This window comes from Mauremys reevesii, linkage group 2, assembly GCF_016161935.1.
Source record: "Mauremys reevesii isolate NIE-2019 linkage group 2, ASM1616193v1, whole genome shotgun sequence".
NCBI lineage: Eukaryota > Metazoa > Chordata > Testudines > Geoemydidae > Mauremys > Mauremys reevesii.
This window is the reverse complement of record NC_052624.1, coordinates 4,286,475-4,314,375: the sequence shown is the minus strand read 5'-3', so window position 1 is coordinate 4,314,375 and position 27,901 is coordinate 4,286,475. Positions and strand designations below refer to the sequence as shown.

The 27,901-nt window shown below is 62.2% G+C and overlaps 1 protein-coding gene across 2 annotated transcripts in view; it reads left to right on the top strand.

Moving 5' to 3' along the window:
- Window positions 1–27,901, top strand: part of MYO1G (myosin IG) — a 60,943-nt gene that overhangs the window by 5,911 nt on the left and 27,131 nt on the right. The window contains exons 2-16 of one of the 2 annotated variants that reach the window (XR_005594629.1): window positions 1,455–1,663; window positions 2,643–2,736; window positions 3,049–3,214; window positions 5,611–5,664; window positions 6,977–7,072; window positions 8,293–8,409; window positions 11,155–11,361; window positions 12,340–12,485; window positions 13,473–13,587; window positions 14,203–14,373; window positions 14,858–14,928; window positions 18,081–18,155; window positions 18,761–18,888; window positions 23,118–23,284; window positions 24,389–24,484. Coding sequence is in view for 1 of the 2 variants with exons in the window: in XM_039526244.1 (XP_039382178.1) it covers window positions 1,455–1,663; window positions 2,643–2,736; window positions 3,049–3,214; window positions 5,611–5,664; window positions 6,977–7,072; window positions 8,293–8,409; window positions 11,155–11,361; window positions 12,340–12,485; window positions 13,473–13,587; window positions 14,203–14,373; window positions 14,858–14,928; window positions 18,081–18,155; window positions 18,756–18,888; window positions 23,118–23,284; window positions 24,389–24,596 (2,029 nt within the window). In the remaining variant the exon portion in view is untranslated. Of the gene's footprint in view, window positions 1–1,454; window positions 1,664–2,642; window positions 2,737–3,048; window positions 3,215–5,610; window positions 5,665–6,976; window positions 7,073–8,292; window positions 8,410–11,154; window positions 11,362–12,339; window positions 12,486–13,472; window positions 13,588–14,202; window positions 14,374–14,857; window positions 14,929–18,080; window positions 18,156–18,755; window positions 18,889–23,117; window positions 23,285–24,388; window positions 24,597–27,901 lie in introns of those variants that run through there. The other variant, XM_039526244.1, reaches the window with a different exon arrangement.

The following is a 27,901-nucleotide window of genomic DNA, read 5'->3' as shown; positions in this document are numbered from 1 at the left end:
TCATTTTAGTTGCCCTTTTCTGCCCTTTCTTCCTGCCACCCATCTCACTGGCCCTGCAGGGACCCCCAGCCAGCAGCCAGGAGCACAGAGCTAACAGCATGACGCACCCACACACCTCGCCTGACGTGTGGCTGCCAGTTCTCAGTGTGTTCGTGCCAACCTCTCCCCTGCCGCTGTGACGGAGCGAGCTCGTCTAGCTGCACCCAGCTATTGTCGATCCCTAATGCCTTGGATTAACCCACCCCACGACGTGTACCCCACCTGCCCAGTGACTGCAGCTCAGAAGGCCCCTCCTCCCAACCAGCAGGGCTAGAACCATTTTTAAAGGGGAGCTCAGCTCCCATGGGAATGGGGTGCCCCTTCCGCATGCCTGGTGGAGCACTGCCCGCTGCTGGGTTAGGAGCAGGGACACCGGGATGAGCGGTACCGAGGTGCCAAACAGGGAGCGTGGTACCAATCCCCACAGAACCGCAGACCCATGGCAGCTGGGGCAGTCTCGACCCAGTGGCCGGCTCTGACTCAGTGAGGTCGCTGGCTGTTCCTCCGGGCAGGGATGGAGGGGCCAGCCGTGAGTGCAGTGACCCGGTGTGAGCCCGAGGCTGGCTCTGGAGTTCGGCCTAGGAATGCTGCTGATCAGGGAGTGGGGTAGTGGGTCAGTGAATGGGGCCGAGCTCTGGAGAGGGGAACGTGGGAATTGCCAGGCTGGATCAGAGCAGGGTCCAGCCAGCCCAGAACCCTGTTGCCAGCAGAGCCGGAGCCAGCTGCTTCACGGGAAGGTACAAGAAGCCCTGTTGGCAGTATACGTCCATCAGGGAGTCTAGCAGCGCCCTGCGGGGTGGCTGTGCCGTAGGGGGCGCGGCTCCGTGGGTCAGACGGGCAGTGCCCTGCGGGGTGGCTGTGCCGTAGGGGGCGCTGCTCCGTGGGTCAGACGGGCAGTGCCCTGCGGGGTGGCTGTGCCATAGGGGACACTGCTCCGTGGATCCGATGGGCAGCGCCCTGCAGGGTGTCTGTGCCCTTGGGGGCGCTGCTCCATGGATCCAACTGGCAGTGTCCTGCGGGGTGGCTGAGCCATAGGGGGCGCTACTCCTTGCATCCGACGGGCAGTGTCCTGCGGGGTGGCTGTGCCATATGGGCACTGCTCTGTGGGTCAGATGGGCAGTGCCCTGCAGGGTGGCTGTGCCATATGGGCGCTGCTCTGTGGGTCAGATGGGCAGTGCCCTGCAGGGTGGCTGTGCCATATGGGCGCTGCTCTGTGGGTCAGATGGGCAGTGCCCTGCAAGGTGGCTGTGCCATAGGGGGTGCTGCTCCATAGCCTGGCAGGGCAGTGCCGCGCAGTGGGGGTATGAAGCTGTTGGAAGGCAAAGCTCCAGGGACAGCTCTTGTTCTGGGGCGATGCAAGAGGCCGTGTGGCCGCGGCGTTTCCCTTGTAGCCTGAGTGGGTTTGGTCCCTGCAGGTTTGAGATGGGGCGGATTTACACCTACATCGGGGAGGTGGTGGTCTCCATGAACCCCTACAAGCAGACGCAGCTCTACGGGAAGGACGTGATCGAGCAGTACCAGGGCCGAGAGCTGTACGAGCGGCCGCCGCACCTCTACGCCGTGGCCGACGCCGCTTACAAGGCCATGAAACGCCGAGCCAAAGACACCTGCATCGTCATCTCAGGTCTGAGTGGGCGGGGGCAGCCGGAGCTCCTCTGTCTGTCCATCCGTCCGTCCATCCGTCCCACACACGTACTCACGTAGGAGCATGTATCCCGGCTCCTGCTTCCTCTGAGATTTTTGTCAGCGCCAGCCCTTGGCGCATCGCTCCGACATGCTGGACCCCCACCCAGCTCTGCTGAGCACCTCCACCCCGGCCCAGTGCCCCCTGCTGCCCCTGTCCTGTGCGATCTGAGGCCCATTCTGCAGCTGCCCCAGCTAGACCAGCCCTCGACCCCACCTCCCCCTGGAATTCTAGTCTTGGCTCCCTCCTGAGCTGGAACCCCCAAGTAGCTGGAGTCATCTGGGGCGGCTTCAGGCTGTGAACAAACGTTCCCTTGGGATCGGGCTGGCAGCGCTGCACTCGCTCCCCCTGGCCCCCAGGGCACCTTGGCAGCCAGCGGTGCAGAGATGGCTCTGGCATTGCCCTCCCTCCTCCCCCAGGCATCACCTTGCTCCCCCCCGCCGCCTGCTCAGCTGGGGGTCACACTTTCCCTGCGAGCTCAACAGTTCAAATATGGCCCAGTGGGCCATGCCTGGCCATCCGCGAGCTGAGTTCCGCAACCTCAGGGCAGGTCCTAGTGGCCACAATACTGACAGCCCATCACCAGCAAACCTGCATGGGAACAAGGGCTGCACAGGCCACGGAGCCTCAGCTGCCCCCACCCAGCTGACGGGGCCCTGCCAGGCCAGGGCTGGGCACAAGGGACGGCTGGCGGAGGCTTGTCCGCCTGCAGGGTGCGCTGGCACCGAAGGCTCCTTGCTCCAGCCCTGAGCTCACCAGCTGCCGGGGTCGCAAACCCACCCCCTAATGTGGTGCCTGGGAGCTATCGAGTGGCCTCTCACCTCCCGGGCGTGTGCCAGGGGCGGTGGGCATTAACCTAGGGCAGCAAAGCCTCGCCCGTCCTGCTGTCCTCTTCCCATCCTGTCTGTCTGTCTTGCAGGGGAGAGTGGTGCTGGGAAGACGGAAGCCAGTAAATACATCATGCAGTACATAGCGGCCATCACTAACCCCAGCCAGAGGGAAGAGGTGGAGAGGTGAGAGGTCACAGCAGCATCCTGGCACGGTTGGGAGGCCGTGGCCAGTGCACTGGGCTGGGACTCAGGAGACCTGGTCTCTGTTCCCAGCTCTGCCCATGACCTGTTAGGTGACCTTGGTCAAGTTCCTTCCTCCCTGTGAACAGCTGCTGCTACCCTCAGGAGGTGGCAAGTGCTGCGGCTCGTCCCTGGGTGCAAACAGGAGGGGGGGCTCATTCGTGGCAAGCCCCTGGACGCGCCAATCCCGATTCCGGGGGTAATGCAGCCCCACCCTCCCGTGATGTTCCCCTCATTGCTTCCCGCCCGGCCCAGGGTGAAGAACGTGCTGCTCAAGTCCAACTGCGTCCTGGAGGCCTTCGGCAACGCCAAGACCAACCGCAACGACAACTCCAGCCGCTTCGGCAAATACATGGACATCAACTTCGACTTCAAGGGGGACCCCACCGGCGGCCACATCAACAACTACCTCCTGGAGAAGGTACGGCCCTGGGCCCCCTCCGGGGCTGCCCGAGCAGGGAGGGGCAGTGGGGGGGGCGGGTAACGTGCACGGCCGGGGGAAGAGGATGGAGGTGGGCACCACGGGCCCAGGGCTCGGAGCAGTGCCCTTGTGGCACAGCATCCAGCTGGTTCGCGTGCGGGTCGGGCCCCAGGGTCCGGGTGGAAGAGGCCGAGAGGATGAAAGGCATCCTGGGAATGTCAGAGACTACGGGCAGGCCTGGGAGGCAGCGGAAAGCTTGGGCTGAGCCCCCTCCTCCCTCGCTAGAGAGGCGCCGTCACCCCGGGTTGGAAGAGCCCCTCTCCTTTTAACTCGGGCTGTGGTAAGGGGCGGAAGGACTCGGTTCCTCCTTAAATCAAGCACCATTTGCTCACGGTGTCCTTCATCGATCCCAGGGCCAGAAGGGACCATCATGATCATCTGGTCTGACCTCCTGGTTTAGAAAGATCTCCAGTTTGGTAGATTGTTCCAATGGCTAATTACTCTCACCATCCAGAGCTGACACCTTCTTCCCAATCCGAATGTGTCCAGCTTCAACTTCCAGCCATCCGACGGCGTCAGACTGTTAAATATCTGTTCCCCATGCTGGGACTTAGAGGCTGGGATCAAGTCACCCCTTCACCTGGTGGGGGACAGAGATGTTGCAGGGCTGAGAGGGTCCATGCCTGGGGAGCAGATGCAGAACATGGCTTTTGGGGGAGATAACTGGATGTTTTCTGAGCAGATTGGCCCTCTCCTGGCTGCGCTGGTAAATACCTAGCAGGCAGGGCCAGGCCTCGGGAACACAGGGACCCTCCCTAGATCCCTCAGCACTGAGCAAGCAACTCCTTTGTCGTTTGTTTGTATTTGAAGGCGAGCAGGGGCCTTGGTTCTCCACATGTGAAGCCTCCTGTTTCAGCTCCATCCTGGGGAGCGTTAGCTGGGCTGTCCTCTCTGGACTGGCTGAGAGTTCCCGCCTGGCCTGAGCTGGCTCCGATAAACCCTAGAAATCGCGGTGTGCTAGCGCGGTCCCCAGGCCCTCCCGTCACAGGGTGGCCTGCCCCTCTCTGGGCCGGGCAGCCCTGTTCGGTTATCAGACCCGGCTGGGGAGGGCTCTGACGTTTCAGCTAAGGGCTGAGAGATCTCAGATGGAGGGGGCTGCCGGAAGGAGGCTAGTGCAGGGGAAGAGATGGCAGGGAAGAGGCATCTGGGGCCTGCAGCCTGCTGTGGATGGGGGAGTGCATCCAGGCATGGTACCAGTCCTTGCTGGGCTGGGAGACAGCCCAGTGGCCATCACCTCCTAAGCATCCGATGGCCTGGAGGTCGTGCGGCCCTGCTAGGGGAGCTCACGCTAGAGATAGTGTTGTCTAGTGGTGCGGGCTGGGGGTCAGGAGCCAGGCCCTGGCGTGCTGTGGAACCCTATCATGTCCGGGCCTCACTTCCCCTGCTGGAGAGAAGGACACTGACCTGCCTCGGTCAAGTGCTTTGAGTTCCCCCCAGGGAGGATGCTCCCCGAGTGTGACGTATCCTAGACCCCGTGCACCCCGAATGGCAACGAGCCCTTCCGGCGAGCTCTACTGGTGCTGTCTTGCGCGTCTCCTGTTTGGTTCTTCCGCCCCTCTCGGTGACAGGCTCCATTCTGGTCCACTGCCTCCCAGGCCTGCCCTTAGTCTCTGACATTCCCAGGATGCCTTGCATCCCAAAGCGCGGCACACACAGAAATGGCCTCACCCCTCACTGGGATGCAGCCACCTCTGGGGGGCAGCGCAGCAGCTGTTTACTAGTGCACACCCCAGCTTAGGGCAGGAAGGGAAGACGGCTGTTGGATCCACGCTGCAGGGGGAGTTGAAACGGACAGGCCATAGCGACTCACCAGCATTTATCAGGACACTGGAGTTAATGCTTCTGCTCTCTTGAAAAAAGAACCGGCTCTTGAACGGTCCCCAGTAGCCAGGACCTCGGCAGGGCCTACCCCCCCGCCCCGCACAAGGCCAGGACGCTGCTACATTGCTGCATGAACCTCGAAGGGCTGGTTTCATCCTACAGCAAAAGAAGGGGGCTAGGTGGGACGCCTGGGGCAGACAACGGCCGTCCTGCCGGAGAGGCTCCCTGAGGCACAGGGAGGGATCAGCCCTGTTCCGGCTGCCAGCGCTCTGGGTGTGGACTTTCCTTTACCAGGGACCGGTGTGTCCTTTGAGACGAGGGGATTTCTGTGGTCTCACCAGCCCGTTGGCTCTGCTTGGAGCAAATCTGGCAGCTGGCGGTGACTCCTTAGCCTCTGGGGCTGAGCTGTGTGTGCCAGCATGGGACCCACAGTGATGGGGAGCTGCAAGGACCGGCCTGGGGCTGCGAGACACAGCCCCCGCAGGCACTGACTTCCTCTGGGCTTTCCCTTGCAGTCTCGCATCCTCCACCAGCAGCCGGGCGAGAGGAACTTCCACTCCTTCTACCAGGTGAGTCGGGGGGAATCCTGGGGCGACGGGGCAGTCCGTGGGGCGGGGGGATCCCCGGGGGGCTGCAGGAGTTGGCTCCCTGGGGAAGGGGAGGGGATAAGGAGGTGATTACAGAAAGACGACTGACGGACGGGAAGTGCGCCCATCAGTAGCAGAGGGAAATGCCGCCAGAACCCGCCCAGGTCTCTCTAGTGGGGCCCGCTGCCAGTCCGGCTTCAGCCAGGGCCTCTCGGCTTCCCGCCCCCAGCAGCAAGCTAGGGCACAAGCTGCAGGAGTGTCAGGCTGCCCTGCTGTGCCACTGGGTGTGCCGCAGGTGCCAAGGCAGAAGGGACTAGCTGGGGGTGGTGCCCGGGCAGAGCCAGCCTGCGATGAGTTCACTGGCACCTTTAAGGGGTGGCAGCAGCCCAGGCAGCTGCAGTAAAGAGAGGGAGGCGGAACAAGGAGGAAGTGGGGAAGGTTCATGGGCCCCCACCCCACCAGCCACAGGGGCACATCCTGTGGCTTTCCTGCCGGCTGTGGCCAGTGCGCTCTGGGCCCCAGCTGCTGCCTGGCTGGGAGCAGAGGAGGATCCCGCTCGCCCGGGGAATCTGGCGCTGCAGGGGCCTCGGTGCAGAACGGGACTGTGCTGGGCGCAGGGACTTGCCGGCGATGCCCCAGCGGCTTCCGCTGCTGCTGCGCGTCCCTTATTTATAGCGAGCTGGGCCCTGGGCGGGTAACCGCAGGCCGGTGACTCAGAGGAGCCGGGGAAGTGCGTGCCGTCACCTCGCGGAGCTACGCGATCTCTGGCACGCTGCAGCCGCCCACCTCCTTGGGCTCTCGCTCAGCCCTGGCTCAGTAGGGAGCACATTAATCAGCCGCCCCGAGGATGGGGCCCAGCCATTCCTGGCTCTCCTTCCCCCTCTCCCCCCAGGTTGGGCTGGGAGGGCAGAGCTGAGGCTGCTAGGTAGGGTGACCAGACAGCAAGTGTGAAAAATCGGGACGGGCTGGGGGGTAATAGGCACCTAAATATCGGGACTGTCCCTATAAAACTGGGACATCTGGTCACCCTACTGCCAGGCCAGTCTCCTCCCACCTTCGGCACCACGGTCCTGCTCCTCCTCCTCGCCGGCCAACACCTCGCTACCCTGACCCCCGTCCTTTCGCTGGGGCTCAGCTCCCTGGGAGCACCCACCCTCCCGGCTGTGCTGGGCGAGCTCCCTTGCCTTCAGAGGCCAGCCAGAGTCCCGGGCAGCGGGTGCCAGACATGGCCCAGGTCCTCGCTATCCCCGCACCCCGGGTACGAGCGGGTCTCATCCCTGTCTCTCCCCCTCAGCTGCTTCTCGGGGCCTCGGACGCTCAGCTGGCCTCCCTCCATCTCTGCAGAGACCCTGCAGCCTACCGCTTCACCAGCGAGGGCGCCAGCAACAACGTGAGTCCCGGTTCCACGCAAGGGGGGACCACGCCAGGCTCCTCAGGGTTCCCCAAGTGACTAGTGATTGGGGGGCTCAATTGTTGGGAACCCACCCAGAGACCCGGGCCCGGTTTGTGGCAAGTGCTGAGCCTCCACCCTGAGAATCAGGCCCCTCTAAGGGTCTCAAGTTGGGCCCCCCGCAAATCACTGGTCCCTTGGAAACCTGGGCCCAGGGATCTTCCTGCCCCTGTGCACTGGAATGGGGAAGGCAGGGGCCGGGTGGGTAGCTCGCCATGGGGAACGGGACTGGGAGCTGCTGCTCCACACCGGAGCCGGCTCTCAGCGCAGCAAAGCCCTGGCTTCCCGACAGGCGCCTCCCGGCTGGGCGATCGGATCAGTGGGCTTCCCTCAGCCCGGACAGGTGCAGCTTCAACACTCGGCAGGGAGGGAGCTGCTGGGGCACGCCGGGACCAAACACATCCCTGGTGTAACCAGGCACAAATCCCATTGACTCCAGTGGAGGCTGCAGCCACCTGCTATCTAATGCAGCCACACAGTTTACACCAGGGCTCCCATTAGGCTGAAGTCCCGTCCCCCCACCCCTGGCCGTCCCCCATCGGGGGGCTAATCACAGTTCCTGGGCAGGGGTCTGTAAGCATCCCCGGGTTCATGTACATCCAGCACCGTGAAGGGAGACAGCCCTGCCTTGAGTGTGGGCCATGCCCATCGCTGGGCACCTCTCTGCGTCCCGCTCCCCCATCGCACAGAGGAGACGCAGGGCAGGCGGCACGTGGAGAAATCCAGCTGGACATGGCTCTGCTGCACACAGCTCGGAGGGGGCCCGGGGTGCCAGGCAGAGGGCCGCTGAGCCGGTCACCTCCGGGCCAGACACTGCAGTGGTGGGCACTAGGTAGATCGTCAGTTTCACTCTCACCTCCTGGCTGCCTGGTGGCCTCTGTGAAATGAGTTTGCTGGCTCTCAGCCCAGTTCTCAGTGGATCCAAGGTCCTGCACCCATGGGCAGTAGCTGCTGGCAAGGACTGAGTGGGCCAAGGCGCCTGAGCGATCCCCTTGCCGGTAGAGATGGTCCCTCCGGGGCAGGGGCAGGCACCCTGGGAGGGGCTGTGGGTGCAGGAAGCCCAGCATGAACTGTGGCCAAATGGAGGACTCCAGGGCCATGCAGCTGGCTGGGAACTGCTCATCTCTCTACTGCTCTTCCCCTCCCCCCGAATCTCCCAGCTGCTGGCCTGTGATCAGTCCAACTTCAAGGGTGTGGCAGACGCCATGAAGGTGATTGGCTTCAGCCCGGAGGAGATCGACTCAGTCTACAAGATCCTGGCTACTATATTACACCTGGTAAGCGATGGCCTGGCCGGCGGATACATCCCTTCCCCTGTGCCCAGCTGGCCCAGCCAGCACAGGGCTCTTAGCGCCCGCTGTGTTCTGGGTCAGCGGGGCCCCTTGAGCCAGCCCAGCCACTCTGCAGGGAGGTGTGTGACCGACCAGGATGTTCCTGCAGGAGTGTCGCCCGGGGCTGGGCACAGGGCCCCCCGGATCGGAACTTGGATCAGCCCATGGCAGAGACAGGGGATTGGCTCAGTTTGGGGCGGGGTGCTGGTTCGGCCCATGGTGGGGGGGACAGTGTCAGTTTGGGACGGGGTGATGATTCGACCCCTGGCAGAGGCGATTCGACCCCTGGCAGAGGCGAGGGGTGGGTCAGTTTGGGGCGGGGTGCTGGTGGGGCCTGTGGCAGAGATGGGGGTGGAGTTCTGGTTCAGCCCATGGCAGAGATGGGGGTGGAGTTCTGGTTTGGCCTGTGGCAGAGATAGGGGCAGTGGGCGGGGTCAGGTTGGGGCGGGGTTCTGGTTCGGCCCCAGGCAGAGACAGGGGTGTCACGCCTGGCCCAGGTTCCTTAGAGTGGGGAGGAATTTCTTTAAGTTGCTCTAAAGTTGTGGGCAGAAATCTAGAGAGGATCCTCCCAGAGCATTGCCCTCTGGAGCCGGCCCTGCTGCCAGCCAAACACATGCCAGGCTGGTTGGCAGAGGGCTCAAGGGAAATGCACATCATCAAGCTGAGCTGGGCTCCACCGGCCCTTGCGGGCACCCTGGGGGAATGCCCGGGCCAGCCACCCCACCCCACCCGGGCAGCAGATCAGGGCCCAGCACCTGACGGCCCAGGAAGCCAGCGACTCTGCCCCGGGAGGCGGGGGGGTTGGGATTGAGTCTTGCAGGACCCTGGGAGCGGAGCTGGTGGGTGCTTGGCAGGAGGTTAGCCTTCGCGAGGGCACTTGGGAGCACTCTGGAACGGGCCCCGCCCACGGCCCAGCTGCCAGCCTCACTGCACGCAGACATGGGCCCACGGGCGTACGGTGCCATGTGTGATGATAACCGGGAGGTCTGGGCTTCGCTGAGCAGTGCCCGCTCCTCACGGCCCTGTCCCCTGCTCACCCGGCAGGGCCCGGGGACTGCGGGGGACTCCGGGTAGGGTTGCCAACTTTGAAATATTTAAAAACCGGAGACTCCAGCAGGAGTTCTGGAATGTTCCCCCCCACCCCCATCTCTTCCCCCCTGAGGCACTGCCCCTGCCCCGCCTCTGCCCTGAGGCCCCGCCCCCTTTCAGTCCTCTTTCCTCCCCCCCCCCCAGCTCGCTGCTCTTCCCCCCGCCTTGCACCGGGGTCAGGAAGGACCCGCCTGCAGAGCTGGGATTGGGAACTGCAGCCACCTGACGCAGCTAGGAGCCGGCCCCAGCTGAGTAGGGGTTGGCTGGGTGATGACCTGGCACCTTCCCACCTCCCCCACCGGCTGTAACCGGACATTGGGTGTCTGGTCAGTAGGTCTGATTGGACACTGTCAGGTCTCCTTTCCTGTGTTTCTAGGCGTCGGGTCCGTGCGTGTTTGTGCGACGTCTGTCCATTGTGTGTCCTGGGGCGGGGTGTAGGCATTAGCCTCCCTGCGCACGGTGTGTTTTCTGTGCCCACTGAGGAACGTTCGCAAGGCTTAAGGCAGAGATGTACATAAAAGGTTGTTACAAGGAGAGAGAAGAATTGTTCTTGTTAACCTCTGAGGACAGGACAAGAAGCAAAGGGCTTAAATTGCAGCAAGGGAGGTTTAGGTTGTGTGACGAAGTGGGAATGTTCTGGCTGCGTTATGTGAATGCTGAGTGGGGACTGTTGACCTGGGAAGGTTGCAGGGGAGTTGTGTTGGGACGGCTGCCTTGGGGAAGGGAGGAGACCTGAGCATGTAACCTGAGACCCCAGGAGGGGGGTTGGAGGCCAGGTAACACCTCTGCCCAGGAAACTGGACAAAGTCTGGGGGAGGAGCCGGAGGGAGGCTGAGTGAGAGGCTGGAGGGTTTTTCAGTTTGGGAGCTGGCTGGGAAATGGAGAGGGCGCCCTGACCGGGGCTTGGGCTTCCCATCGGGGCTGTGGCCTCCCTGGGGGCCCCAGGTGGACCTAACTACAGGGGGTCCTGTTGTCTGTACCGGCAAGACCTGTTCTGGACTGTGTTCCTGACATCTAAATAAACCTCTGTCTGGCTGAGAGTCACGTCTGACTGCAAAGTGGGGGTGCAGGTCCTCTGGCTTCCCCAGGACCCCGCCTGGGCGGACTCGCTGGGGGAAGCACACGGAGGGGCATATGCTGAATACCCCAAGGAGAGACTCAGGAGGTGAAGCCATGTGAGCTTCTTGCCCTGCAGACAGTCTGCTCCAAGGGAGAGGAGGCTCCCCAAAGTCCTGCCTGGCTTTGTGGGGAGCAGTTCCAGAGCATCGCCCAGGGACTCTGTGACAGGTTGGACATTTAGGAAAAACTTCCTGTCAGGGTGGTTAAGCACTGGAATAGATTGCCTAGGGTGGTTGTGGAATCTCCATCATTGGGGATTTTTAAGAGCAGGTTTGACAAACACCTGTCAGGGATGGTCGAGATAATTAGTCCTGCCTTGAGTGCCGGGGACCGGACTAGATGACCTCTCGAGGTCCCTTCCAGTTCTGTGATTCTGTGTCCCAGTGTCCATGGGGCACCGGTGGCTTCCCCCAGCTCAGGCCCGTGCAGGGGGAAGCCGGTGCCCTCTCCCTGCTGATTGTGTCTCTCTCGATGGATTTCCAGGGCAACGTGAGCTTCGTCGCCGAGGGAGATGCCGCGGCGATAGAGAACAGGGAGCTGGTCTCCCAGCTGGCGGAGCTGACCTCCACCGAGCCGGAGAGCCTGCTGAGAACCCTGCTGTACCGCGCAGTGGCCACGGGCGGCGGGGAGGTCATCGAGAAGGGTCACAGCGCCAAGGATGCCAACTATGCCAGGGATGCCTGCGCCAAGGTAAAGGGGAGAGGAGCTGGGAACCGGGGCCTGCCGAGCCCCCCTACCCCTCTGTGACCTCCAGTGTCCTCCTTACAATCGCTCTGATGCCCCACAGCTCCCCCGTGGGGGGCGCCTTAGCTGCCCCCTTGCCTTCCCCATCACTGCCCACTCGGGGCCAGGCTCCCAGCTGGTACACGTGAGCTCGCGGGAGTCACGCTCGCCCCCAGCTACGTATCGGATTCTCTCTCTCTCCAGGCCAGGCAGCTGTGGGGCAGGCTTCCCCCTGGTCTGTGACCGTCACCCTGCCCACAAGGGACTGGGCAGCTCTGGCCGCTCTGCGCTGGGCCGGTGGCACCCTGGCTAGTTTGCCATCCCGTGCTGATGGGGACGAGTTAAATGAGGTCACTAAACGGACAGCAGCCGGCCCCACAGCCTGGAGTGGGGCTGTTCTGACGTACCCCACATTCGTCCCCATCCAAGGCACCCGGGCTGCAGTGTCTGGAGTGACGAGTGTAGATAGAAACAGGTCACAGGCCAGGAGCTGCTCAAAGCCCTTCCCGGGGTCAGCCGCTCCAGACAGCTCCATGGCTGCAGCCATGTGGACGTGGCTGGTTATACCACACTGGGGCAGCAGTGGGGATCGAACCCAGAGCCTTCAACTGCAAAACCCCCACAGCCCCTGGGCTTAAGGTGCACCCCGTCCTGCAGTAGGGTTAAGGCTTATATCCACAGCAACCACTAGATGGCAGTAGAGTTGCACAGCCATGACATTTCATCCAGCAGGGGGCAGTAGTGAAACCTGCACATCAGCCTCCCCCCCCCATGTCCCAGTGCCGACCACCTGTCCCCGCCCCCCAGAGGGCGTGGCTTAAGCACGCCCGCTCCTGAAAGGTACAGTGCCCCACACCCGGTGGAAGGAGTTTCACCCTTACCAACCCCTAGGACTAGCTGTCGGGGGGAACCTTCTGCTTCACAGCGTTTCCCCCCCCCCCCCAGGCCATCTACGAGCGGCTGTTCTGCTGGATCGTGGGGCGCATCAACACCGTCATCGAGGTGAAGAACTACGACGCCCGGCTCCACGGCAAGAACACCGTCATCGCCGTGCTGGACATCTACGGCTTCGAGATCTTCGACAGCAACAGGTAGAGCCCAGCCAGCCAGCAGGACCCAGCGCTACCCACCGCCTCCTCTCCCAGCATGCACCAGGGCTGGGGTCACGCGTAGGGCTGTCTTGCTGTGGCTCGATCCTGGACTGGGGGAGGAGGGCAGGTGGCCAGGGCCAGTGGCTCAGGGTAGCGCGCAGCTGTTGACGTGCAGAGTGACGAAGGGGCGGGTGTAGGAGCTGGGCCCTTCCAGATCCGGCAGCTCCAGAGGGCCTTGAGGGAGAGCGAGGAGGGCGGGTTGCTGGTCGCAGGGGATCAGGCCAAGGGAACAATCAGCTGGGCTGGATGGTGGCTCCATTTCCCTGCGGCTCCCAGGCCCGGTTCGGGGGAGAGCCGGGGACTGTGCACTGCACTGAGAGCTTGATCCCAGGCCTGGCCCCCGCAAGCAGGGCCATGTGGGGCTGGGTCACTCTGGAGGGAAGGTGCTGGTGGGGGCTGGGGGCTGCTGTGCTTCCTAGAGGGGGCTAAAGTGGAGGTGCTGCCACCCAGGGCCCGTGGCCCTGCTGATGAGAACTGAGGGGTTCATGTGGATCCAGTTTCAGCCGGGGTCGCGAGTCGGCCGCTAGACATTTCCTGCACTTTTTAATTTGCTGTGGCTGCTTCTTCACTGCTCCCCTGAACTCCTGTGCCGCGTTCCTGTGCGCTGTGCAGCAGCTGCTGCATTCCAGCCCAGAGGCGGCTGCATTGCAGTACATGCCGAGTGCTTTGTTCGAAAGGTGCAGCACACCTGCCCGGGGGGTTAGCGTGGAGCGGATCCCAGCGCCCCTGGGAACCGAATCCTTCCTTGGTTCTGGGCATGGGGTAGCAGCATGTCCAGCCAGCCTGGCCTGGGAGCCCAGTGTGTTCTCCAGAGTGCGAGGTGGGGTGCGGTGTAGGGTGGGGAAGGGGGCATGGAGGGAGGGAGACCCCAGTCCCCTGGAGCCAGGGGTACAGACCATGAGACTCGGGCACTTTGCTGGTTTGCAGCTTCGAGCAGTTTTGCATCAATTACTGTAACGAGAAGCTGCAGCAGCTGTTCATCGAGCTGATCCTGAGGCAGGAGCAGGAGGAGTATCAGCGGGAAGGCATTGAGTGGCAGCACGTGAGTGCCAGAGCCCCAGGGGGGGGTCCCTGCCCAGAGGGCAGGGTGGGGGTGCAACGCCCATTGGAGTGGGGGGTCCCTGCCCAGAGGGCAGCGTGGGGGTGCAACACCCATTGGGGTGGGGGGTCCCTGCCCAGAGGGCAGCGTGGGGGTGGCAGCGCCCCATTGGGGTGGGGGGTCCATGCCCAGAGGGCAGCGTGGGGGTGCAATGCCCATTGGGGTGGGGGGTCCCTGCCCAGAGGGCCGTCTGGAAGGGCCCCTCCCAGCGATCGGCATGACCCTCACCCAGGGCCGGGGCAGGCAGCGAGGGCCACTCCTGCCAGGGGTGCTGGGTCACACAGTGGCCTGGCGCTGGGCCGTGAGCTCTGCCCCAGGGAGCTCTCAGCTGCTGGGGAGTCGCCTCCCGCCTGCTGCTGCGCCTGCGTCCCCACTCCCCTGCTCCGAGCCAGCGACGTTGTCTCCTGGGGGGCCTGCCGGAGGCTCCTCCCGCGCCTGGCTCGGGGGGGCTGTTGTTCGCAGAGGGCCCCTAGGGCAGGCTGTGGCCCCCGAGCATGGGGGTCACCCCGAGAGCCCCCCCAGGGCCGTGCCCGGTAACCTCTGCCTCCCCCCTCGCAGATCGAGTACTTCAACAACCAGATCATCGTGGACCTGGTGGAGCAGCCGCACAAGGGCATCATCTCCATCCTGGACGAGGCCTGCCTGACGGGGGGCCAGGTCACGGACGCCATGTTCCTGGAGTCCATGAACACCAAGCTGGGCAAGCACCCGCACTACACCAGCCGCAAGGTAACGCCCCGCGGGCACCCCAGGGTCCGATGGGCGGGGGCTGGGCTGCCCGTTGGGGGGAAGACAGAGGGCTCAGGACTGGGAGGGAGACCGGGTCCTGCTGGGAGGGAGAGGCCCTTCCGGGGGAGGGGGGCGCTGTCTCGGGGAGCTCCTTGGATTCTGCAGGAGCGGGGCAAATTTAGCCTCCCTGTAAGCTTAACCCCTCCAAGCCAGTGCCCCCCCCAGTCCCCAGTGCTTCTGGCTGGAGGGGTGGGGGCCGGAGGGCTGCTCACTGGTGCATTCTGGGTATGCTGGCACCTCGTGGGGCTGCCCAGTTCGTTGGCCTGGCACTGGGTGGGAGGGGGGCTTGCTGGGGCATGGGGGGAAGGGGTGGTGCAGGGCATGAGGACAGGGGCTGTTTCCCCATGCCAGGGGTATCAGAGTATGGGGGACTGGCCTGCTGGCCGCCTGTGCCCTCCTGGCTCAGCCCACCGTGTGTTCGCAGCTCTGCGCCACCGACAAATCCATGGAGTTCGGCCGGGATTTCCGCATCAAGCACTACGCCGGGAACGTCACGTGAGTCCTGCCCCCCGGGATCAGGGTGACGCCCAGCGGGCAAAGGAGCGGGGTCCTACCTGGCATCTCTGTCCAGCAGGGGCCCTGTCTGGAGAGAGGCAGGGGACTCCGGGCTGACCCGGAGGGCTGGTGGCTTAGTACCAGTCTGCAGGGGGTGGGAGCCGGAGCCGGGCAGGCCAGGGGGGTGCCCCACCCGGGAGGCGGGAGGGGCAGGAGTGCACCCTGCATGCCGGCCAGGATTTCCACCTGCAGGCGGCCCCAAGGGGTTGGTTTCTCAGCAGGTGGCTGCTCAGCCCTCTTGGAAACCAGGCCAGGTCTGGCCCCTCTGAGGCCTCTCCAGGCACAGCTCAGCTCCCCGGTCCCTTGGCCAGCTCTTGGCCTGTATCGTCCAGCCAAAGCCAGGGGCTCCCCCTGCCCCGTCAGGAGACTCCCCCCGGCCTGGCCAGGCTCACGGGCAGTTCTGCTCTTTCTCTCCACGGCTCTCGGCAGCTACACGACCCCCTCGGCAGGCTCACGGCCTCCCTCGCTAGCAGACCCCGCCGCTCGCCCCCTCTGCGGCTAGTCCTCAGCCCCTTTCCCCGGCTCTTCTCCAGGCCCCGTTGAAATTGGTCTTGTCTCTCGCCCGGGGGCAGGCTCCCCGGGCCTCTCCCCTCCCCGCCCCAGGATGCACTGGGCTCTGGGCCCGGAGCTAGGCCTGGCGGGCAAGGGACTGTCCCGTGAAATTCTGGGCAGATCCCAAATGCCTCCCGCCGCTGATCCCAGGAGCCATCACAGTCCTAGGATTTAGCCCGGACCAGGCGTCTCTCGGGGGGAGGGGTGCCCGGGTGGACTCCAACTCAGCCTGTCCCTTGAAGGGGAGACGAGCGTGCGAGGAGCCGGCTGGGGCGTAGGAGCCTCCTGACGCAGGCACGTGGGGGAGGCTGCCCCCACGGCCCCTCGCAGCTCTGCATTGCCGTTCACAAGGAGAGCCGCCTCTGCAGGGCTGCTTGCTCAGAGATTTCCAGGCTCATTGTTAGCTGGGCATGGGGGAGGCCTGCGCCCTGTGTCAGGGGAGCTTGAGTCAGGCAGAGGAGTCAAGCCCACAGCCATGGTACAGAGAGCGAGCACAGGACCCGGGCCTGTGTGCTTGGCTCCCTGGGGGTGGGAATGCATGGCTGGGCAGGAGCGGGCATCGCTGGCTGTGCACCTGGGTGTGAGTGTGTCTCCCCGTGGGGCAGTGCTTGTGCATGTGTGAGTGTGCAATGGCATGTTGGGATGTGCATCTGGTGTGAGTGCGTCTCCCCGTGGGGCAGTGCTTGTGCACGTGCGAGTGTGCAATGGCATGTTGGGGGTGTGCATCTGGTGTGAGTGCGTCTCCCCGTGGGGCAGTGCTTGTGCACGTGCGAGTGTGCAATGGCATGTTGGGATGTGCACCTGGGCATGAGTGCGTCTCCCCGTGGGGCAGTGCTTGTGCACGTGCGAGTGTGCGATGGCATGTTGGGGTGTGCACCTGGGCATGAGTGCATCTCCCTAGAGGCTGTGCTTGTGCACGTGCGAGTGTGCGATGGCATGTTGGGGTGTGCACCTGGGCATGAGTGCGTCTCCCCGTGGGGCAGTTCTTGTGCACGTGCGAGTGTGCGATGGCATGTTGGGGTGTGCACCTGGGCATGAGTGCATCTCCCTAGAGGCTGTGCTTGTGCACATGCGTATGTGTGATTGCATGTTGGTGGTGTGCATGTGGGCATGAGTGTGTCTCCCTGAGGGAGTTGTGCATGTGCACACTTGTGTGTGCAATTGCACGTTGGGGGGATCTGGCAGGAGTGTGTGTGTGTTTGCACGTGTGTGTGTGTTTGCACTGGGGGGGTAAAGGAGAGGAGGGTCTCAGGGGAATCCCTCAGCCATTTGGGGTGTCAGTCACATCACCCATCTCTCCAACCCCATCTAGCTCTTCCCCCGAGCTCTGACTCCGTGCGGGCAAAGGCAGTCGGCAATCGCTCACACACGGCCCCGGGAGGCTGGAACCCGCTTGGTCGTGGGGAGGGAACGGTCCTCTCTGACTCTTTGCAGACCTCCCACGGGGCCTGGGCACCTTGAGTCAGACACCTCTCTAGGGGGAGGGCAGCCTCCTCCCCATCCCCCAGGGTGTGGGGGGGCTGCAGTGTGGACCAAGGGGGTTATGGGTGCATGCTCAGGACACTGAGTGCGGCAGGATGCAAAACCAGATGCACCCTGCACGATCAGGTGACCCAGGTGCCACCCTTTCAAACTGTGCCTGTGAGGACACTGGCCCTTTAAGCCTTAAAGGTGCCACAATCATTTTTAGTGGGAAAACCCCCATGGTGTGTGTCACGGAGTCCCCGGGCGATGCTCTGGAACTGCTCCCCACAAAGCCGGGCAGGACTCTGGGGAGCCTCCTCTCCCTTGGAGCAGACTGTCTTCAGGGCAAGAAGCTCACACGGCTTCACCTCCTGGGTCTGACCTTGGAGCATTCAGCATCCTCTGCCCCTCCGTGCGCTTCCCACAGCGAGTCCACCCAGGCGAGGTCCTGGGGAAGCCAGAGGGTCCTGCACCCCCACTTCGCAGTCAGACGTGACTCTCAGCCAGCCAGTAACACAGAGGTTTATTCGATGACAGGAACATGGTCCAAAACAGAGCTTGTAGGTACAGTGAACGGGACCCCTCAGCCGGGTCCATTTTGGTGCCCAGCGAGCCAGACAACCCCATCTGCCCTCACTCTCCATCCCCAGCCAGCCCCAAACTGAAACCCCCTCCAGTTCCTCCTCTCTGGCCTTTGTCTATTTCCTGGGCCAGGAGGTCACCTGATCTCTTTGTTCACCTTTAGCTATTCCCTTGCAGGGGGGGAGGGCTCTGGCCATTTGTTGCTAGGAGACAGATTGTTGGCCATTTATGCACACTGGAGACTTAAGAAATGCATAGGGGAAACTGAGGCACCCACACAGTATTCAGAGGAAACATTAAGAACAGTCCCACTTCGTCACAGTGTGATAACCACCAGCCCCTTCCTCCCCTGCCCATGTCTGCCCTAGCAGGATCCCAGCTGCAGCCCATCCCGGGCTGAGGGGTCCGAGTGGAAGGACAGCACCCGCCTCCCCATAGCACAGGGGAGCAGCCGGGGTTGGAGGTGACCCGGCCCCCATTGTTCTGAATTGCAGGTACTCGGTGGAGGGGTTTATCGACAAGAACAAGGACACCCTCTTCCAAGATTTCAAACGGTTGATGTACAACAGGTGAGGGCTCCGGGTGCCTGCTGCAGGCCCATGGGGCTGAGCCTCGCCGGGCACGTGGGGCCGGGCCTCAGCTCCGGGAAGGGGGCGAGAGCCGCAGCAAGAGAGATCCAGCGGGATCGGGGGGTCTGGTGCTGCAGATGGGGCTCAGGCTGGCTGCCCTGACACCTGCATCCCCTGTCAAGCCCCAGAGCAGGTACGGTGCAGGCAGCTGCCCCCACCAGGGTGTCTCGGCCATGACCTAGCGGGGAGCTGGGTCTCCCGGCCAGTGAGCCCTCAGCCGCCCTTCGATCTGGGGAGCCTTGGATCAGGATCTGGGCCCTGTGGCCCATTTCCATCTCAGGGTCCTGCTCCCCCTGTCTCTCTCCCGGCACCAGGGATCCCGTCCAGGCAATGGCCCAGGAGGCTGGAGGGAATACGGGGGAGGGGAGGAGAGCTCTGCTTCGAGGTGGTGTAGGTGGATCTTCCACAAAAGTCTCCAGCCTACAGTAACTCCCTGGACAGCAGGGACGAACGGGGCCCGTGCTCTCCCCTCACCCTGGTGTCCCCGTCCCTGAGCGTCGGCTTCCCGGCCCCTCACGCCCCTTGCTGATCTCTCCCCAGCACAGACCCCGTCCTGAGGGACATGTGGCCGGAGGGCGAGGTCAGCATCACCGAGGTGACCAAGCGCCCCCTGACGGCCGCCACGCTCTTCAAGAACTCCATGGTGGCGCTGGTGGAGAACCTGGCCTCCAAGGTAACCTCCCAACCCCCACCCCGGCTCCTTCTCGGTCATCTGCTTCACCAGGGCCCTCTGGCTGCTGCCGGCAGTGAGGAGGGCTGGCCAGAGGTCCCAGGGTGCCCTGTGTGACAGAACAATAGGATACCCCCCCATCACGGCCTTTCATCCTCCCACCTCCTCCCGTACACCCACAGGAGATGCTCCTTGGCCTCTAGCTGCCCCTGTGTCTGGACTGGGAGCGCGGAAGGACCTTCCCAGGGCAGTCAGGGAGCTTGGCCTGGGCTCCTGGGGCCAGTGTCGTGCGGCAGGCAGGGCCCTGGGTGGAGCTGGCCCTGCACAGCCACTGAGCTTTCATAGGCCCATGGTGGCCACTGGCAACACGTAGGGATGGGAGATTGGCAAAGGTGGGATACCCCGAGCTGGGTCTGGGCCCAGGGCCTCCCCCGGTTCCAGGCTGGATTCTGGGTCCTTAGCAGGCAGTGCCGAGCCCAGGCAGGCTGAGGTTCAGGATCCGGCCTCTCCCAGATCTCAGGGAGTTCGGAACGGCCCGTCGGAGGGGAAGGCTCCGGCTGTCAGGCCGGAACCTGAATCCAGGCTTGGCGTTTGGGGTTATGCTCTAACAGTGCCCCTGCACCTCCCCTTCCAAACACGTCTGCCACCTGGACGCTTCCCGGAGCGCCCCGTCCCTGAAGGGCCCAAATCCCAGGAGAGGGGCAGGCCTCCTGGCATTTCCAGCCCCACACGCCCAGGCTGCCCCTAGTGCACATCCTCCTCGCCCTTCCAGCACTGACCCCTCCAGTCACAGAGCTGCCCCGCGGCCCCCTCCCTGCCCAGCTTCTTGGGGCCACCCCCCACGGGTGGCAGCATGGCTGGCCAGCAGGACACCCAGCCCTACATCTGCCACCCGCTCTACTCCCCAGCAGCCTGTGAGCTTGGTTGGTGGCTGGGCAGGGGCGAGACAGCTGGATGGTTCCCCCCACCCTTCTGCCCTTGGCCCCATGTGACGGTGGGTAGCCCTGATGGATGAGGTCTGGGAACGTGCCATGCTTGCTCCTGCCAGAGGGGGAGCTGTTGAGTGCCACAAGGGCCTCCCTCCCCAGGAACTGGGTCCTCTACCTGCCTCCCCCCTCTGAGCTGCTCCCCTCCCGCCCCGGATTGGCCCACTGCTCATTTGATTGGCTAACTGATGAGTAGCTCCACCTGGGCTTCTTAAAGGGCCAGCTCCTAAGAGGGCAGTGTTAGCACCTGGCGCGTAGTCACCTGTCGGTTTGTTTCCTGCTGGTCAGCCGGGTCTGGGTGTGAATCCTGACTCGCTCAGCAGCTGAGGGCCCCTGAGATGGACTTGACAGAGGCTGCCTGCTGGTTCCTAGCCAGAGCCAAGCGGCAGATTGGCCAGTGTAGCCGATCCTAAACAGCAGCATCCCCCAGCCAGCGTAGCCCTTCCTGACCTGGTCTGCCCTCCACCGATCCGCTGCCCCGGCCCCAGCCTGCACACGCACCATTCAATTCACCGTTTCCTTTGGTTGTTTCACCGCAAGGCTAAAGAACTGATTTAAAGGGGAGCGTGTGTGTCTGGCTGAGCAGAGATACACGAGGACCCCAGCTGCCTTGGCAACAGGCAGCAGTGAATAATACCCATGAATCATTTGGCATTTGCTCCCATTTCTGATCAGGAACCTGTTCCCAGAAGCTGCAGCAGCTAAAATTAGCCCTCGGTAGGAAGAGAAGTAGTGAGAGGCGGGGGAGGGAGTCAAGGAGAGGGTTGGGGGAGGGGAGCCCAGATGTGTGCTGCTGGACCAGACAGACGTGCACGTGGATCCATGCTGGCACGGAGCCACCCAGACAGGCATAGGCAGAGGCGCACGCCTGGCTGCATCCCCAGCCAGACACGGCCATGCAGGCGGAGATGTGTGCACAGACATAAGGACATGTAGACACGTGGCCACCCAGACATACATGCACAGATACACGCAGACTTAGTGCGAGAGACACACAGCTATGGAGGTGTGTACGTGCGATTGATGCACACAGGGACGCGCACTAAAGCAGACCGGCACGTGCCTGGAGACACCCCCAGTAGCCGGCACTTGTTTGGCTGTGGCGATGGGACTCAGCTCGGGCTTGTGGCACAGGTGTTGGAGTAGAGCTGGCCTGGGCTGTGCCTGGCACTGGAGAACACAAACCCCGGGCGATGCTGGATTGACTGTTTCTCTAGCTGCTCATTAGCTCTGCCTGGGCACCGGCTGCTGCTGCTGTCACTGGCAAGCTGATGTCTCAGCCAAATTTAGCTCCAGTGTGAGCTGCAGGGAGGCTCAGAGCTGTGATTATGTCTCCTGGATCAACCCAGCTGGAGCGGAGGAGCTGCCTGTCCCAATCACATGGCTGCAGCGCTGCTCCCATCCACCGGAGCCCCCAAAAGGAAACACTTGTAACAGGTTGCACTGTGCTGCACACCCTAACCCATGAGAGCACCATGGGGACAGCTGTGAAGTGGCTCCTCTGCTCCCAAAACACACCCCCTACCATCTGAGCTGCAGGAGGATCCCTTCCAGCAGTGCGGGACTTATGACACACAGCTGAGCAGTTCTGATCTGTCCAGCAGAGGGCAGCTGAGCGGGGCAGGGGCTGTGTCATTCCCCATGGCCCAGATCCACGAGGTCGGGGCTACACCCTCCGCTTTGGTGCCGTGTCTAGGAGGGCGTCTTGCTCTTCCTCCAGGGTTGGCCACGTGCCCTCAGCCCCTTCAAGCCTGAACGTCTGGGCCTCCAGACCCCCTCCTGAGCTCTGCTCAGTGAGTCTAGGCGAGCTGAACTCCTGAGGGAGACCTGCCCGCTCTGCAGGGGCTAACGCGCCTCGCCAAGCGTGGGCAGTGCCATTCACACGGCGCTGTCGGAACGAGCGGGTTTCTCGGGCGCCTGGCATGCAGCCTAGGAACCCTTAGCTTGGGCCAGAGAGCTGCAGCTTAAAGCCTAGCCCAGTCTAGTCAGCCCAGAGCCAGGCCGTGCTGAGCCCCGGCTCTGTCTGTCTCCCTCTGCCTGCCATGGTCAGCTCCCCGGTGAGATCCCCGAGGCCTCCCAGCTCACACTTTCCCAGGCCTTGTTCTCCAGCTGTGCTCAGCCTCCCCGCAGGGAGGTGGGGAAATCCCCCTCCCTCTGGGTCTGTGGTCACCAGGCCCCAGTAGCCCGGTGATTGGGTCGGTCAGCCTTGGCCAGTCCTTTTTAACGCCCCAGCCCCGCTCAGGCAGCTGGGTGATGGCCAGACCTGTCTGCCAGCCTGCCCTGAGAGCACCCTGCGTAGCCATGCAAGCTATAGGGAAAACTGAGGCACGCAGCGGCATCATAAAAATAGTACAGAAAATTCCCATTTCATCACCCTGCCCCACTCACACGTGGCCCGGGCATGGCAAGGGGATGGGGATGGACCATGCTGAGGAGGCGGCGATGGGCCAGGCCTGGCTGGTTCTCCTCTCGTTGGAGCCAAACTGCAGCCTCAGCAGTGATAGTTGTTTCTCAGGCCCCAAAGCTCTGAAATTAGCCGGCCGCCCAGACCTCAGATAGACACCGCCTGCCCTGTGCCCCGGTGAAGAGCTGCATGGCTGGGTGGTGGGTGTGAGCATCACAGCCTGGGCTTGGCAGAGTGGCCAGCAGAGCCCAGCCCGGGCACTCTCTGGAGCAGCAGTGCCATTGCGTTCACCCTGTTGCTCCCCTTGGAGGGGCATGTTTCCCCTCTCAGGCGGCAAGGCACATGCCCAGGCCCCAAGCGCACCCTGCGCTGCCCCAGCCCTGCTGGGCTTCCACCCGCCCCTCCACGTCCCAGGGCCTGGCATGCCCCAAATGCAGCCGCCTGCCCCGCTCCTTGGCTGGCCCTGGGCGTCCAGCCCCGTCAGCGCCCCTGGGCTCACCCTGCAGCTGGGGGATCCCCCGGGGCAGCCCTGCCTTTCCCAGCCTTCTCCTGGGCTGGGCTCTGGAGACAGAGGCCTCGAGGGGCAGAGCTCATCCCCAAAGCAGGTGACCCCTCCTCTCTCCTCCCTTCAGCCCTGGGCCTCCTTCCCCACCGGTGCCCACATACGCCCTGGCCTGGCACCACTCCCCCTGCTCCCTGCCCAGCCATCCGGGGGCTCCTCCCGACACCCCCTTCACTGGCATCCCCTCTCCAGAGCCTCCACCCCAGAGTGACGGTCCCAGCCGCAGCTCGAGGGCCCCTCCCCCCCATGGTTTCACTGACACCCCCTCCTCTCCCCCCAGGAGCCCTACTACGTGCGCTGCATCAAGCCCAACGACCAGAAGTCACCGCTGCTCTTTGACGCCGAGCGCTGCCGCCACCAGGTGGAGTACCTGGGCCTGCTGGAGAACGTGCGGGTCCGCAGGGCCGGCTTCGCCTACCGGCAGCCCTACGAGCGCTTCCTGCTCAGGTACCTGCCCCGGGCCCCGTCCCGCCCCCGCTGGCCCAGCCGCCCACCCCGTCCCGCCCCCGCTGGCCCAGCCACCCCGCCCCATCCTGCCCCGCTGGCCCTCCCGCTCCATCCCGCCCCCACTGGCCCTCCCGCTCCATCCCGCCCCTGCTGGCCCAGCCGCCCCGCTCCATCCCGCCCCCGCTGGCCCTCCCGCCCCGTCCTGCCCCCGCTGGCCCAGCCGCCCCGCTCCATCCCGCCCCCACTGGCCCTCCCGCTCCATCCCGCCCCCGCTGGCCCAGCCGCCCCGCTCCATCCCGCCCCCACTGGCCCTCCCGCTCCATCCCGCCCCACTGGCCCTCCCTCCATCCCGCTGGCCCAGCCGCCCGCTCCATCCCGCCCCGCTGGCCCTCCCGCTCCATCCCGCCCCGCTGGCCCAGCCGCCCGCTCCATCCCGCCCCGCTAGCCCTCCCGCCCGTCCTGCCCCGCTGCCCTCCAGCTCCGCCCCGCCCCGCCCCGCTGGCCCAGCCGCCCGCCTCCATCCCGCCCCGCTGGCCCTCCCGCTCCATCCCGCCCCGCTGGCCCAGCCGCCCGCTCCATCCCGCCCCGCTAGCCTCCCGCCCCGCCTGCCCGCTGCCCTCCAGCTCCGTCCCGCCCCGCTGGCCCAGCCGCCCGCCCCGCCCCGCCCCGCTGGCCCAGCCGCCCGCCCGTCCTGCCCCGCTGGCCCTCCCGCTCCATCCCCACTGACCCAGCCACCCGCCCCGTCCTGCCCTCGCTGGCCCTCCCACTCCATCCCGCCCCTGCTGGCCCAGCCGCCCCGCCCGTCCTGCCCCTGCTGGCCCAGCCGCCCCACCCCGTCCTGCCCCCACTGGCCCAGCCGCCCGCCCGCCCCGCCCCGCAGCCCTCCCGCCCGCCCGTCCTGCCCCCGCTGGCCCAGCCGCCCGTCCCGTCCTGCCACCATTGGTTCCCGGCTACCCCACCCCATCCTGCCCCTGCCGCCCCCGCTGCACCTCCCCTTCCCGCTCCGTCCTGACCCCGGTCCCCGCCATGGGTCAGAGCTGCCCCTTCCCTGGAGGCCAGCCCGGCTGCTCTCCATGCTCAGGACCCCGCTGTCTCCATGCTCAGGTATAAGATGACCTGCGAGTACACGTGGCCCAACCACCTCATGCCCACGGACCAGGAGGCCACGCGGGCCCTCATCGACCAGCACGGCTTCCAGGACGACGTGGCCTATGGCCACACCAAGCTCTTCATCCGCATGCCCCAGACCCTCTTCTGCCTGGAGCAGGAGCGGGCCCAGCTCATCCCCATCATCGTGCTCCTGCTGCAGAAGGTGAGAGAGCACCAGGGGGTGCTGCTGAGCTGCTCTGCCCCCCCCCCCCGCAAAGAGACGTGATCCCCTCCCTGTGTGTGAGGGAGTGGGGGCTAGGGGTTAGAGCAGGGGAGCTGGGAGTCAGGACTCCTGGGTTCTATCCCCAGCTCTGGAAGGGAAGTGGGGGCTAGGGGTTAGAGCAGGGGAGCTGGGAGTCCTTCATGTGGGAACGAATGACACGGCTAGATTCTCGCTAGAGAGGATCAAGGGAGACTATGCCAGGTTGGGTAAGACGCTCAAGGAAATTGAGGCTCAGGTGATCTTCAGTGGGATTCTACCTGTCCCTAGGGAAGGGCGCCAAAGGGGTGAGAGGATCATGATGGTTAATAGTTGGCTGAGGGAGTGGTGTTACAAGGAGGGCTTTGGGATGTATGGGCACTGGGAGGCTTTTGGGGACAGACAACTGTTCTCAAGGGATGGGCTCCACCTAAGTAGGGAAGGAAGCAGACTTCTAGGAGGGAGGCTGGCTCATCTGATTAAAAGAGCTTTAAACTAGACACTGGGGGGAGACGGTCGGGAGAGGTCCTGGTGCTCTCCACGCCAAATTTTCACATTGGGAGTGAGGACAGCAAGATAACAGATATAGCCAGAGGGGGCAGTTAAGTGTAAGGAAGAGTGGGGACAGATTCTAGATCTACAAGTCATACTGGAAGTACTGTGTCCATACCGAGTTGGGTAAAAAGAGTGAGAGGAGCCCAACAGGAAAAATTAGGATGTTTGTTCACCAATGCGAGAAGCTTAGGTAACAAAATGGAGGAACTGGAGCTCCTGGTCCGGGAATTGAAACCGGATATCGTAGGAATAACAGAAACATGGTGGAACAGTAGCCATGACTGGAGTACAGGTATGGAAGGGTATGTGCTGTTTAGGAAAGACCGATGCAAAGGTAAAGGTGGGGGAGTAGCACTGTATATCAATAATGAGGTAAAATGTAATGAGATAACTAGCGCTGCAATGGACAATACGGAGTCTGTTTGGGCAATGGTCACATTGGGGAAGAAAACTACCAGAGCCTCATCCAGGATAGTGATTGGGGTGTGCTATAGACCGCCGGGATCTAGCTTAGAGATGGATAGGAGCTCTTTAATGTTTTTAAGGAGGTAAACACTAATAGGAACTGCTTGATCATGGGGACTTTAACTTCCCGGATATAGATTGGGAAACAAATGCTAGTAATAATAATAGGGCTCAGCTTTTCCTAGACGTGATAGCTAATGAATTCCTTCATCAAGTGGTTGCTGAACCGACGAGGGGGGATGCCATTTTAGATTTGATTTTGGTGAGTAACGAGGACCTTGTTGAGGACATTGTTGTAGGGGACAACCTTGGCTCGAGTGATCATGAGCTAATTCGTTTCCAAATAAATGGGAGGATAATCAATAGTGCATCTGAGACTAGGGTGTATGATTTCAAAAGGGCTAATTTTACTAAATTAAGGCGACTAGTTAGGGAAGTGGACTGGGCTAACATATTTAGGGATCTAAGGGCAGATGACGCCTGGAGTTACTTCAAGTTGAAGTTGCAGGAGTTGTCAGAGGCATGTATCCCGAGAAGGGGGAAACGGCTCGTAGGTAGCAGTTTTAGACCGAGCTGGATGAGCAAGCGTCTTAGAGGGGTCATTAAGAAAAGCAGAAAGCGTGCACGGGAGTGGAAAATGGGAGGGATCAGCAAGGAAACCTACCTTATTGAGGTCAGAGGTGCAGGGAAGCTGTGAGAAAGGCAAAGCGACGAGTGGAGATGGATCTAGCGAAGGGATTAAAACCAATAGCAAACGGTTTTTAGCCATATAAATAGGAAGAAAACCAAGAAAGAAGAAGTGGACCGCTTAAAACTTTAAATGGAGTGGAGATTAGGGATAATCTTGGAATGGCACAATATCTGAACGAATACTTTGCCTCGGTCTTTAATGAGGCTAATGAAGGGCTAAGGAATAGTGATAGAGGGACCGATGGGAATGAAGATATGGGGTAGACATTACGGTAGCTGAGGTAGAAGCCAAACTGGAACAGCTTAACGGAAGTAAATCGGGGCCCGGATAATCTTCATCCTAGAATATTAAGGAATTGGCGAGGATATTGCTAGCCCGTTAGCGATAATCTGTAATAAATCCCTACATTCGGGGATTGTACCGACTGACTGGAGATTAGCTAATGTAGTTCCTATCTTCAAGAAGGGGCAAAAAAGTGACCCGGGGAATTATAGGCCTGTTAGTCTAACATCTGTAGTATGCAAAGTCATGGAAAAAATCTTAAAAGAGAGAATGGTTCCTGAGCATGAGGCCGATGGCAACTGGGATAGATTACAGCATGGATTTACGAAAGGTAGATCGTGCCAAACCAACTTGATCTCCTTCTTTGAGAGAGAAACAGAGTTTTTAGACAAGGGAAATGCGGTGGATCTCATATATCTGGATGTCAGAAAGGCCGTTGATACGGTACCGCATGAAGAATTACTGGTTAAATTGGAAAAGATGGAGATCGGAGTGAAAATCCAGAGGTGGATAAGGAGCTGGTTAAAGGGGAGACTGCAGAGGGTAGTATTGAAGGGGGAACTGTCCGGTTGGAGGGGGGTTACCAGTGGAGTTCCTCAAGGCTCGGTTTTGGGTCCGATTTTATTCAATCTATTTATTGCTGACCTGGGAACCAAGAGTAGGAGTGGGCTGATAAAGTTTGCGGATGACACCAAGTTGGGGGGTATTGTCAATTCGGAAGAGGATCGGGATATTCTCCAGGAGATTTGGATGACCTTGTAAACTGGAGTATTAGTAACAGGATGAAATTCAATAGTGAGAAGTGTAAGGTTATGCATTTAGGGATGTCTAACAAGAACTTTAGTTATAAGCTGGGACGCACCAGTTGGAAGTAACGGAGGAGGAGAAGGACCTAGGAGTCCTGGTTGATCGCAAGATGACTATGAGTAGGCAATGTGATGTGGCGTTAAAAGGCTAATGCGGTCTTGGGTTGCATTAGGCGAGGTATTTCTAGTAGGGATAAGGAGGTGCTAGTCCCGTTATATAAGGCGCTGGTGAGACCTCATTTGGAGTATTGTGTGCAGTTTTGGTCTCCCATGTTTAAGAAGGATGAATTCAAACTAGAACAGGTACAAAGAAGGGCCACTAGAATGATCCGAGGAATGGAAGGCCTTTCGTATGAAAGGAGACTTGAGGAGCTCGGTTTGTTTTCCTTAACCAAAAGAAGGATGAGAGGAGATATGATTACACTCTTTAAATATATCAGAGGGATAAATACCAGGGAAGGAGAAGAATT